Here is a 13,449-nt window from a genome sequence, read left to right as displayed (position 1 = left end):
CATTTATAGACCCAATAACTTTTAAAGTGATACTTGGTGGGTTTGCAATAATTTATTTTTAACCACTTGACCTTCGGAAGAATTACCCCCTTCATGACCAGGCTATTTTTTGTGATGCAGCACTGCGTTAATTTAACTGACAATTGCGAGGATATGCAAAGCTGGACTCAAATAAAATTGATGTCCTTTGTTTTCCCACAAATAGAGCTTTCATTTGGTGGTATTTGATCACCACTGCATTTTTTTATTTTTTGCGCTATAAACACAAATAATGCTGACAGTTTAAAAAAAAAAAAAAAAAACAATAATTTTTACTTTCTGCTATAAAACATATCCAATTAAAAATGTAAAAAAATTGAATTTCTTCATAAATGTAGGCCAATATTCTGCTACATATTTGTAGTTTAAAAAATCCCATTAAGCGTATGTAGCACTAGTAATGGTCGTGATCACTGACTTATAGCGAGACTGCGATATTGCGCTGTACATTCTGACAGTAACTGACACTTTTTGGGGACCAGTGACACTAATACAGTGATCAGTGCTAAAAAATATGCACTATCAGTGTATTAATGACAATGCTTAACATCAAGGGCGATCAAAGGGTTAACTGTGTGCCTAGCCAGTGTTTTACTACATTGTGGGAGGTGCTTTTACTAGGGGAAGACATGGAATTTATTCCATCCCTTCCCTCCTTTCAGAACGGCAATCTGCCTTGTTTACATAGGCAGATCGCAGTTCTGTCTCTCTGCCTAACAATCGGAGGGTGCGGCAGGACATCGGGTACTGTGCACACGCCGATCAGCTTCCACCGTGTGTAATCACAGCACTAGCGAGCCGCTGGCAGTGCGCATGCGCGCCCCCTGCCCAAGAGAGTGAAACTAATAAAGGGTCGGAACTTAAGTGGTTAAAAATCTTGTATGTTACCTTTAAAATTCTTTAACTTTTTCTTTCTGCTCTGAACCAATAACCTCAAAAATGTTCTTTTGCAAAGATTGAAAAATTTAACCTAATAATTTTTTAACTCTTAAATTATTCAATTTATTACAAGGGGAAACATCCCACCTTATTCTCTTGGGAGTAATGTCTTCCTTCACATATCCCTCCAGGCACAAACTTGTTAATCCATAGCAAGGGGAATTTGCTAAGATTGGGACAATTACAATCTGGAATAGCTGTGCATGACAACCAATCAGCCTCTAGATTTCATTTCCAAAGTTGGATTTAGCAAGCTAAAGATTGAAGCTGATTGGTTACTATGCCAGCTGCTCCAGTTTCTGGCTGCCACCGTTTTGCTAAATTCCCCCCACTGGGATTGATTTACTAAAACTGGAAAGTGCAAACTCTGGTGCAGCTATACATGGTAGCCAATCGGCTTCTAATTTCAGCTTGTTCAATTAAGCTTTGAAAAAAAAAACCTGGAAGCTGATTGGTTTCTATGCAGAGATGCACCGGATTTTGCACTCTCCGTCGTCCACACCTAAGCAGTTTGTGATGCGTTTTGTAGAAACACACTACAGTCCATTTAACGTGTTTTCCTATGGGTCACGTTTACATCCGTGCGTTTTCAAAGAGTGTGTTTTTTGGTTTTTGGACAGGATCAGGGACTTTTTAACATTCAGCAGTTTGCATTTTTGGTTCCATAGACTTTAATGGAATTTCACCAAAAATGCAGGTACTGCACTTTTTATGCGTTTCTGCTGCATTTCTGCTGCGATTTGTCTTTTTTTTACCTGCATCACAACAAACACCTACTCCTAGCAACAAACTTCCCAAAAATGAAAAAACGTGAAATGCATCAAAAACACATTAAAATGCATCAAAAACGCATTTTTAACCACTTAAGCCCCGGAGGATTTTCCTGCTCAAAGACCAGGGCCTATTTTGCGATTCGGCACTGCGTGACTTTAACAGACAATTGCACGGTCTTGCGACGCTGTACCCAAATGAAATTGACGTCCTTTTTTTCCCACAAACAGAGCTTTCTTTTGGTGGTATTTGATCACTTGTGCGATTTTTATTTTTTGCGCTATAAACAAAAAAATAGCATCAGTTTTGAAAAAATAACAATATTTTTCAAATTTTTTTATATGTAATTCCCCCCCAAAAAATGTAAAAATCAAAATTTTTTAACATTTTAGGCCAATTTGTTTTCCGCTACATATTTTTGGTAAAAAAAACCGCAATAAGCGTATTTTGATTGGTTTGCGCAAAAGTTATTGCGTTTACTAACTAAGGGAAAGATTTATGTAATTTTTATTGTTTTTTTTTTTTAAACTTGTAATGGCGGCGATCTGCGATTTTTTTTGCAGAACTGCGACATTGCGGCAGACAGATCGGACCCCTAACTGACATTTTTGACACTTTTGGGGGTACCAGTGACTACAGTAATCAGTGCTATACATATGCACTGTTACTGTAAAACTGACACCGGCAGGGAAGGGGTTAACTTTATTAGAGATCCAGGGGTTAAGTGTGTCCCTAGGGACGTGCTTCTAACTGTCATGGGGCATGGCTTTTGATAGAACCACAGAGACATGTGATCCTACATAGGAGGATCATATGATCTCTGCTGTTACACCAGGGAGATCGACAGGCGGCTTTGTTTACATCAGCCGCCTGCCTTTCTCCCTCTCCAGCGGGAGATCGCGAGTGACCGGCGGACATCGGAGCCGCCGGTCACTCAGGCGGGGATGGCCACGAACGAGCGGCGGCGCGCGCTCACCCCTACAGGTTCCTGGGTGAGCGACGTAGTACTACGTCGCTTTGCCCAGGAGGGGCTGACTGCCGCAGTAAATGTACTTGCGGCGGTCGGCAAGTGGTTAAAAAAAAAAAGAACCACAAAATGACCCGGAGATATGCATTAATCACAACACGCATAGGTGTGATCCCAGGCTTAGTAAATAAACCCCATTGTGTCACTAATGTTTAAAGCACCTGATCCATAATTTAATTGTGTCTTCTTATAAACCTCAGCAATGATAACATTTCTATTTTTCATAAAGGTAACATCCCCATACCTTGGGTGATTCCTTTGGGAGTACCATCATAGGAGACAGTATTTTTACCAAATAAGCTGATTTATAACCAAAGCACTATTTGAGCTTCTTATTATATTATATTTGGAGTCTAGACTATGTGGCAAGTTTGCCTGCCTCAGGGGGAGCTTCATGGGAGGGTGTGTAGAAAAAACACTTTACGAAAGGGATGATTGTTTCATGTTTTGCTAATTCCTTTTCTAAGGAGATTTTTTGATTTTGATTTTTTATTTTTTTTTAAGAATTCCTTTTTATTCGTTTTATATAAAAAAATAACACAGTACAAACATATAAAATAAAAAACAAAACCACAATCAAACTCGCAGGGCCCAAAAGTGTGCTTACAGTAGTGAAACAAAAACATATGCGGCCTTTTAGACCCACAATGGTGTTGTGGCATACGCACCATGAGGTTCATTTTCATATTATTTATGAACTTCAGAACTTTTTATGAGTTTCTTTTGGCCTTTTATTATTATTGTTTGTTTCTTTCATTTTTCTTTGTAAGCACTGATTATATTTATTGTGAGCTTTATGTAGCACCCTCATTTTTGCCAGAGTAGGTACATTTAGTTTGGCTCCCCTGTAGGCAGAGGAGTATGGGCTAATTTTGTTAGTAGGTTGTGCAGTGCTTCAAAGGCTTTGACTCTGTTATCTCCCCCTGTCTTTTGAACCTTTTGGATAGTTCCAGAATCTAGTGGGTGGAAGGACAGAGACTACAGCCTGAATATTTATAGTTTCCACCAATCCATGGAGAGGCGAGGCCCAGAAGGTGGGGAAACATTAATAAATATTCATAAATATTCAGAAACCTGGCAGTCTGAGAGCAGAGCCTTTGGTCCAGTAGTCTGGAGGAGACCCCTGTGTTGGGGGCTCTGCCCCTGGGGCAGCGGAAGCGGAGCAGGAGAAAGAGAGAAGGAGAAAAAGCCTCATTCCATCAGCCTTAGCCACACATAGGCTTAGCCGGGACCCCAAGTACAGCCAGCATAGCCTGTTCAACAGAGGGGCCAGGAAAGCAGCTATTCTAGATTTTGGGAAGCCGTCAAGGGGGACTGAGTGAGCATAATCTAGCTTTACACCTAAAGACAAGAGAAGACCGTGAAGTGCAATACCTCATATGTCTGGAGCCTAGGGGACAGCTTAAGTGCAGAGCAAGTCAGCCAAGAGCACCCCACTATATCTCTACTTTGGGCCTAGAGCAGCCTGGTGCCGTGTAATACAGCAAGGTATTGCCTCTTCAAAGTACCTTTGGTTTTGGAATGTTGTTGCTTTTCTTTTCTTGCACCACCTCTCCCCTTAGTGTGCAGTTCAGTTTGGAGTCAGTTTATAGCAGCCAGAGACTTTAGCAGTTATTCCCTGTTTGTTTGAAGTTTAAAGTTCTTCAGTTCTGGGCATCTCATGTATCCCTAATCCCCATCCAAGTTCAACATTGTACAATAAACCTTAAAAACCAAACCCCCTAGACTGATTATTGAGCCATTGGAGAGAGTGTGGAAAAATCCCTTTTGCCTTGCTGTGGGTGCTGGGTGGAGGAAAATCCAACGGTCCTTTCAGGGGTAGCGCTACATTAATGAATAGGAGCAGTGTATTATTATTTTTTTTTGGGGGGGGGGTTTCTAAGTTGGATATCTTTTTTGGTATTTGATACAGCTGAAGTTAGTGTAGGCACAGGACTTTGTGAGTAGAACAACGAGAAGCCTTTGTGACAGAATACGAGACCATGTGTCTAATTTCAACACTGGCAAAAACACAAACCTAGAAGGCACTTTAGGCTACAGCATGCTACATATGTGTGCCCAGAACATAAGAAGATGGCTCAGGCATTTGAAATGCAACTAAGAGAGCTATAAGAAATCAATAAACCCTGCTTGTGCCTGTAATCTGTAGGTTCTGCTATCACACTACAGTGTTCTTGGTTCCAGAACATTTTCATTTAAAACAGATCCTAATTTCGGTGAGACAAATCCAACAGTTATATTGCAACTTTTTGCTCACTACTGGTGATGATTTCAAACTCTTCTGTTATTTCTTTTTTTTTTTTTTTTATTGCATCCACACCTATGTAGAACTCAGATTTTGTAAGGCTGTGTTGCTGAATTAATATATCAGAGAAATTACAAAATGACTTACCTGGAATTCAGTGCTTATAGTAAACAAGAAATGCAATAAGATGAAACAAAGGAACAGTACCAGGCTGAGGTCCTCTGGCACCCAAAGTGAGTATGCCAAAGTGCAAATCCTGCCGTTCCACAATTCACAGCCAATCAAAATACGCTTATTGCGATTTTTTTTTTACCAAAAATATGTAGCAGAAAACAAATTGGCCTAAAATGTTCAAAAATTTAGATTTTCACATTTTTTTTTGAGAATTTCATATAAAAAATGTGAAAAATATTGTTATTTTTTTCAAAATTGTCGCTCTTTTTTTGTTTATAGCCCAAAAAATAAAAATCGCACGGGTGATACCACCAAAAGAAAGCTCTGTTTGTGGGAAAAAAAGGACGTCAATTTAATTTGGGTACAGCATCGCACGACAGCGCAATTGTCTGTTAAAGTCACGCAGTGCCGAATCGCAAAATAGGGCCTGGTCTTTGAGCAGCCAAATCCTCCGGGGCTTAAGTGGTTAAACCATAAATGAGTGAACTAAAATAACAAAAGTTCACTAAATACATATAAGTGCAAAAAATGGTGAATAAGCATAAAGTCTCTAATATGAGTCCATAAAGCCCATTTAGGGATGTAACGCTAAGTGAAGAATCAAATAAACGTGCAATCCACCACAGGTGCTCAATCCTCCACCAACATCAATGCTGCTTACCAGAACCTGGTAGAAATGCGCCTGTAAATCACGACAGGAGGCTATCAAATTCTCACAGCAGGATAGAGGGGGATGGCCGAGGTTCAGATATAACAGCCGTGGATGTCACCCAAATACCAGCTCTGCTCCACTACCACGGTCCACACTGATAAAACACTGTCATGCAATATATAACAGTAGAGGCTCCATAGTCTAAAACCATCACATTCCGTTTATTATTAAAAGACATACACTTACATAAAAATGCAGAGTATGCGCGCTATAAAAGATAAACAAGCCGCCGGCCGGTTGGCAGTTCCGTCTGTCCTTCCGGGATACGTGGGGTGAAGTCACACCCTAAGTGAAAATGTCCAAATTGGGCCCAATTAGCCATTTTCCTTCCCCGGTGTCATGTGACTCGTTAGTGTTACAAGGTCTCAGGTGTGAATGGGAAGCAGGAGTGTTAAATTTGGTGTTATCGCTCTTACTCCCTATATATTATCTTACATTATCCCCACATAAACAGGTCCATAGTAAAAATGGTCCATAAGGTATATACAGGGGTGGGAGATGAAGTGGTTAAACAAGCTGTGCAGTGTCATCCGTTTCTGCTGCTGCGGGATTTTCTAGTGTTTGAGTACCTTTAGGCATGAGATGGAAAATGTTGTAAACGAATGTTTCTCGGCTATGACCAAAGTGGGAATTTTGTCAGGCAATAGCATTACACATATTTCTGGCTTTAAACTGCCAAACTAAACAGTTTTCTCTAAGCAAAGCAGAATATGTGGATATGTTTCATAACTGCTGGAGTTAATTGGTAAAAACAAGGAAAATGTAAGTTGCCGTTAATATGACATGTTTTCTTAGTGTTATTGTGTCTCTGTTTTAAAAGTTTTAGCATAATTAAAGTTTGCTAAATCTGCAATTTCATACCGAAAGATAATAAAAACAGGACAAGTAAATTTAGCCTGACAGACATATGGCATTAAAAATTAAAATATTAAAGTGGTATTTATGTGAAATCTTGAAAAAGCAACAGTAGCTGAATTCCTCTGGAGATATAGAAGTTCCTGTGTCCTAATGCCTAATAGCTATATGACCTCTTTAACTTCTTTAACTTGACCATTTAGATGCCTACATTGGATTCTAGTGGCAAGAATCAGCATTTCAATTATTATTATTATTATTTTTTTTTGCAAATATTGGACACATTTATTGGATATTTTTCATTTGAATGATTTTATTTTAATTTTATTCTTTGAATTTCGCTGCCCTTGATATTTAATTCCAGATGCGTTATAAAGTGGATTTAAGAGTTGCTTTAAATTAGTAACTAATAACAATTTTTTACTTCCATATTTCTGTAACTTGGGGTACTAAATAGAAATGATAATAGTTTAATCCCTTTAATTTAAGCAAGCCATAGATTATGCAATTTTCTTTCCTTCAACCACGGGTTGAAGGAAAGAAAATTGCTTGAATCCCCCATCAATACAGTCAGTTTGCACAAAAAAAAAGTCCAGCAGGCTGGTTGTATGTACTGAAGTTGATCGATAGATCGCCTTCAGTACAGCCAGCCTGCCCATAGATAGATCGAAATTCGTCTGATTCCTGATGAACTGGCTGAATTTCGATCTGTCTATTGCTGGCCTTAAGTTGAATTTTTTTCTAGTTTCAAACTATTGTTTTATTTTACTGTTTATAGTGGCAATCTTTGTTTCCAGAGCACTATAGGTTAGCTAAAGAAACAACACAAAACTGCTGCTTGGTTTTATTTGATTAATTTATTAAGGAATGAGTTACTGATATAATTTATTTAGTTGTGTAAACAACAGACTTCTTTAATTAAAAAAGCAATCTAATAAAATTTAAAATGTAAAAAAGGAGTCTAAATCTAAAACTACTCGCTCGTGGTGTATATATATATATGCGCATATATATATATATATGCATGCATATATATATATATATATATATATGTATATATATATATATATATGCATGCATATATATATATATATATATATATATATGTATATATATATATATATATATATATATATATATGCATGCATATATATATATATATATATATATATATGTATATATATATATATATATATATATATATGCACACATATGCATATATATATATATATATATATATATATATATATATATATATATAATAAAAAACGTTTTTTTTTTTTTTAAATTTCCCTCCCTAGTTCCGCTCCCATGCAGCATTGCTGCTGCAGGGAACGGAACTAGGAAGTGATCAGAGCGACGGAGACCGACGGAGGAGCGGCAGGACTCTCGGCTGGCGGTCACAGCAATGAGAGATCATCGCTGGATCGCCAGGATAAGGTAAGAGAACACCGCTGCGCTCTCTGCAATCCACCCCGAGCGTGACTCGGGGTTACCGCTCCTGATATGAAAAACCAACCCCGAGTCACGCTCGGGATTACCGCTAAGGAGGTTAAAACTAATAAATTATCAAAATAAATATGTATAATAAACCATAATCCAACAGGTGTGTGCTGGAGAAAAATAGAGGAGATATTTTCCATAATGTCTTATTCTCCCCGTTAGCATGCCAACATTAAAAGGGTCTCAGCACAAGATTACCCACAAAAAAATGTAAAACCGGCACCCAAAAAAGTATGTTTTGCCCAGACAAGGGCTTCATCAGGAGAATAAAACTGTCATAACTAAAAAATAAAATAAATGTGCTGAAAACAAATGTGCATTGTGCCTAATGTTGGCCGCTGTCAACTGCCTATATCTATAGAGATGCTTATGTTTTGCACAAAGACATTATCACCCGCATCATATATGTCCTGATGTGATGACGTCATGCTGCATATGCACTTTACTTTTATCTATGATTACCATACTGGCAGTAGCTGACTTTACCACTACTCACCACTGAAGACAACCTACTTAAACATAACATCAAAATTACAGGGGGCCTCTTGTGGCATTATTATATATTTCCGGAATCTTTTTATGTATTTTACCACGACAATTCCCTCAATTATAGGCTAGGACACCCTCTTGTGACCCCCTGATATACACCTTGTGAAGACATAATAATTGCTAATTAGAGTTTTTAAATGTATAAGTAATTATGTATACTAATATATTTATTACCATACTAGGTGCAAAACAGGCCAGTCCTTTAAAGCTGATCACCTGCTGAGGAATATCATTTATTCTACTCAATCATGTACAAATGATAAAAAAAGAAAAGCCTTCATTAAGAAAAGAGGAAGCTCTAGAACTCTAGGACTAAAAACCCATCTGGCTTCACCCTTCAGCAACACTTTATCTAGGCCATCTTTCCTTTGTCCCAATTTTATGTCCTGAACAACCCGAAATTTTAGACAGTCGGGTTTCCCTCTGTGTCTTTCCCAGATGTGTCTCGCCATTGGTTTTTCTCTTCTTTTTTTTTAGGATTATGTAATTTACAAGTTCTAAAGCACGGCACCTTAGTTGTCTGATCGGTTTGCCAACATATAAGAGTTGACAAAAACAACTTGCGAAGCCAAATTTTTTTTTTTTTAATGAAAATATTTCTTATTTAAAAAAGCTTCTTTGAGGATGACAATTAGTTTTATACTAGTGATGGGCCGAACACTTCCCGGTCCAGTTCGACACCAGAACTCCCAAACATAGAAAACATTTCAGACCAAACCCAGAACCCTATTAAAGTCTTTGGGACCCGAACTCGAAAAAAAAGTCCCCATTTTTAAGGCTTATATGCAAGTTATTGGCCATAAAAAGGGTATGGGGGCCCAGGTACTGCCCTGTAGAGCATGTATCAATGCAAAACAATTTTTTTTAAATATCATTTTTAAAGGAACAGTAATTTTAATGATGCTTAAAGTGAAACAATAAAAAACATGCGTCGTGTGTCGTGATTGACAATTGATCTACATTGGGGGACATTTTTATTTTTTTTAATAAAGGAATTGTCAAAAACCGTGTGTGATTATATTTTTTAATTGACATTTTTTTGGTGAATGATTAGGGGTGCAATGTCCCCCATGGGGGGAGTGGGATCGGGGGGCCCCCTTGTCAAAGGGGACATCCAGGTTCCAATAACCCCGCTGCCCACAGACCCCCGGAACCGCCACCCAGGGTTATGGGGAAGAGGCCCTTGTCCCCATCAACATAGTGACAAGGTTCTTTGGGGTGGGGGGTGCAGAGCCCCCCTGCCACAAAGCACCCCCCATGTTGAGGGCATTTGGCCTTGTGTAGTTCAGGAGGGGGGCTCATCCTGCATGTTCAAATAAGTATCTGGTATGGATTTTGGGGGGGCCCCAAACAATTTTTTTTAAATTTGGTGTGGGGTTTCCCTAAAATCCATACCAGATCCAAATGGATGGATTATGGGGACTGGTATGGATTGGGGGAACCCCCACACTGTTTTTTTTTTTTTCACATTTTTGCATTGCCAGCTATGTTTTTATTTTTGTTTTGTTTTGCTTGCAAAGGTTCTGTAGTGCTGGGCAGTTTGGATCAAGACATGTTCTTTACCACATGGACTCCACTCAGGGAGGAGAAGGGTTTACCTAAATTATAATTTCACTACACTTCACTCCTCCTATCCTCTCCCTCTCACCTCAGGGTTCTCCCAAGGTTGAGTTCTCTGACCCCTTCTATTCTTTATCTATACCTCCTCTCTGGGTCAGCTGATGGCTTCCCACAGCTTCCAATACCATTTCTATGCTGATGACACCCAAATCTGTCCCTGTACCCTTCTTCTCACCCCATCTCCTACTTCATCACTAATTTACTGGCATTTTAGTTTAATATCCCCCCCCCTGCCATGCCCCCTCTAGACTTCTATGTCGAGAACAATGGCAGAACTCTCATTTACTCCCCTCGTGCCAGGGTGTTAGGTTTAATCCTGGACTCTGACCTCTCCTTTCAGTCCCACATCCAATTGCTTTCCATATCTTGCCCCTTTAACTTCTGTAACATCTCCAAAATATGCTCCTTCTTAATCAACGACAATACAAAGCTACTAATTGACTCCCTTATTATTTTTCGCCTTGACTATTGCAACTCCCTCCTCATTGTCCTACCTTTACATAGACTATCCCTCCTTCATTCTATCCCGAAGGCTGCTGCCAGACTCATTCACTGTCCATCACTCCTCTCAACAACATACCAAGCCATCCACAACTCTGTTGTAAGCAACTTCATCAACCTCATTATAAAATATCACCCAAACCATCTTCCCCACTCCTCTCAAGACCTCCTGCTTTTTGGTCCCCACTTATCTCCTTGCATGCATGCCTCCAGAGCCTTTCCCATCCTCTAGAACTTGCTTCCCCGAATCTGTTTGGCTATCTCTGTCTGCCTTTAAGCGATCCCTGAAAACTCATCTCTTCAGGAAGGACTAACCTACCTCCACTTCTACTGTCTCCATCAGCTTGTATTGAATTCTATTGAAACTGTGTAGTCTCCTTTTTTTTTTATAAAGTGCTCCACAAACTGTTGGAGCTATAAATCCATAATAATAATAATAATAATAAAAGTGAAGTTGTCCCTTAAACACTAATGACCTCTGGCTCACTAGATAGAGATCCTTACATTTAATGTCAACTACTGGTAGGCAGGTGCAGTCTGCTTCCTCCATTGTAGTTGGCACCTGACGGGAGCGGCACCTGACCAGGGCGGCATCACAGCTTTGGTGTACATTTGAGTGTGGGTAGTGTATGGACAGGTCTCCCATCTGTCAGGGACAGTATTAGCAGCAGGGAATGGTTCCAGACGAGAAGGAAAAGCTTAGGGCTCCCAATCTTCTTAGACATCTTCCCATTTGGATATGGGATGGCTATTCTGCCCCTCCAGATAGACACTGTGAGTTCAGCTGAATCCTGTTCCACTATAGGCTGTTGGCATTTGTGATGTGTTCCCAGCTGGGCCTTTGTTGTGAACTGCTTTGCCTTTACTACAATACAAGTTCTACTAATTACACTTGGACTTTGTGTGTGTTATTGTTACACGCTGCACCCATCCACTCACTTGATGAGGTGAATAGCCATGATGGAAAAATAAAAAAATTATTGGAGCAAGAACATCTCTAATGTATAGATTGTGGTTTCTGAGGGCTTATGGCTTAATTGAGGTAATTATACAATAGCACATAACAGCAGATTAAAGACTATTAGACTTAATTAGCAAATACAACAGTAAAAGCATCACATATGTTTTAAAAAAGATATTTATATCAGTAACTGAAGGAGGACGAAGTTGTTCAGGGCTCATTTACATTTTTGTGGTGGATTAACACACATTATGTTGCATTATAGCGAGCGTTGCTTTACGACAGCGATAAAAAAAAAAAAAATGGACTGTTGACAAACTAGAATGTCTTAAAAACAAGATGTGTCACTATAGTGCTTTGCTGTGCATTGTGGTGTGCTGCAATGCATGTGTGTTGGCTTAATGTATTGGGGCAGCATTCAAAATGAGTGGCAGCACAATGCGGCAACACATGTAACGTGCATTGCTGTACGTTCCTGTAAGATAATTGTAAGGTGCAGATGTAAATGGACTTTAAATGTCTAAGTATTTCAGTGACAAGAGGGGAGGATTATTATTGAGGATGTTGTGGAGATATTGGGCCCATTGTTGCAGAATCTCAAACACTAGAAAATCCACCTCTAAAGCCACTGTTTGTTACTTCTTTACCAATCATCTAACTTACAGTGTTGTATTAGATATAAAAATAGATGGTCATGAATTAATGTGATTGGGAATATTTCCTTATCACTTCCGATATATTATCACTAAAAATGAGCTGTCTCTGCAATGAAGATATGCATCTAAGATGAGTAACATACAACGGCATGGACAAGCCTTGGGGTCTCTGTCGCTCATTCCAGGTTGACCAACAATCTGGGATTTCCAGAGAGTAGCTGTACAGCCTCAAGCAAGGGATGGATAATGTTACAGTACATGATAGTCATCTATGAGCAAAGGGGGGATTTTCTCTATGAAAGCTTTATATACATTTGATGTTTTCCAAGGCCAAACAAACATTATGCTCTCTGCAGTGTAAAACTTGTGACCTGTGTGGCATCTGGATCTCCCCTCAAGCCATTTACCTACTGCTGGAAATACCATGACTAATTTATCTGAACTTCGTGCTCTTACAGCTATGTACATAAATGTGTGTTTCATTATTACACAAATCGCTGCTATGCAAATGTAGAATTTGGACTGAAATATAATATTTCTGCCGAGAATCAGTAATGCCTAGCCCATCTTGTGGTTTTTACATTTCTTTAAACTTCTTACAAAAACATAGACTTGCCTTAATTGAATCTGTCAAGGCTAGGTAAATAAAAGTGTACAAGTTAGGTCATTGTTTCATGCTTCTGCCAAATTTTGGAAATGCCCAATTTGTTTCTCACTCCAGGGCTTGTCCTTTTCTGAGCCATGATAAGAGTCATGCATTATGTAGCATAGTGGCACCATCTAGAGGCACAGGAGATGAGCTTCTCCCAGAACTCTAACTCTGTGCGCTGTAATGATTAATAGAAAGGGAAGAAAATAATACTTCTCATAATATTAAATCAACAAAAAAGGGAGGGC

At 39.1% G+C, this 13,449-nt stretch overlaps 1 protein-coding gene across 1 annotated transcript in view; it reads right to left on the bottom strand.

The window, feature by feature from the left end:
* The window catches only part of LOC309548244 (stromelysin-1-like), a gene marked incomplete at its 5' end in the record, with an annotated part of 75,537 nt that extends 64,457 nt beyond the window's left edge, over positions 1-11,080 (bottom strand). The window contains one exon of the mRNA XM_082248195.1: positions 11,015-11,080. Coding sequence (XP_082104321.1) covers positions 11,015-11,080 — 66 coding nt within the window. The remainder of the gene's footprint in view (positions 1-11,014) is intronic.
* Positions 11,081-13,449: the final 2,369 nt, after the last annotated feature.

This window comes from Pelophylax lessonae (genome assembly GCF_965119305.1).
Source record: "Pelophylax lessonae genome assembly, chromosome: 2".
Taxonomy (NCBI): Eukaryota; Metazoa; Chordata; class Amphibia; order Anura; family Ranidae; genus Pelophylax; species Pelophylax lessonae.
The sequence above is the reverse complement of the archived record's forward strand: the minus strand, read 5'-3'. Positions and strand labels throughout refer to the sequence as shown.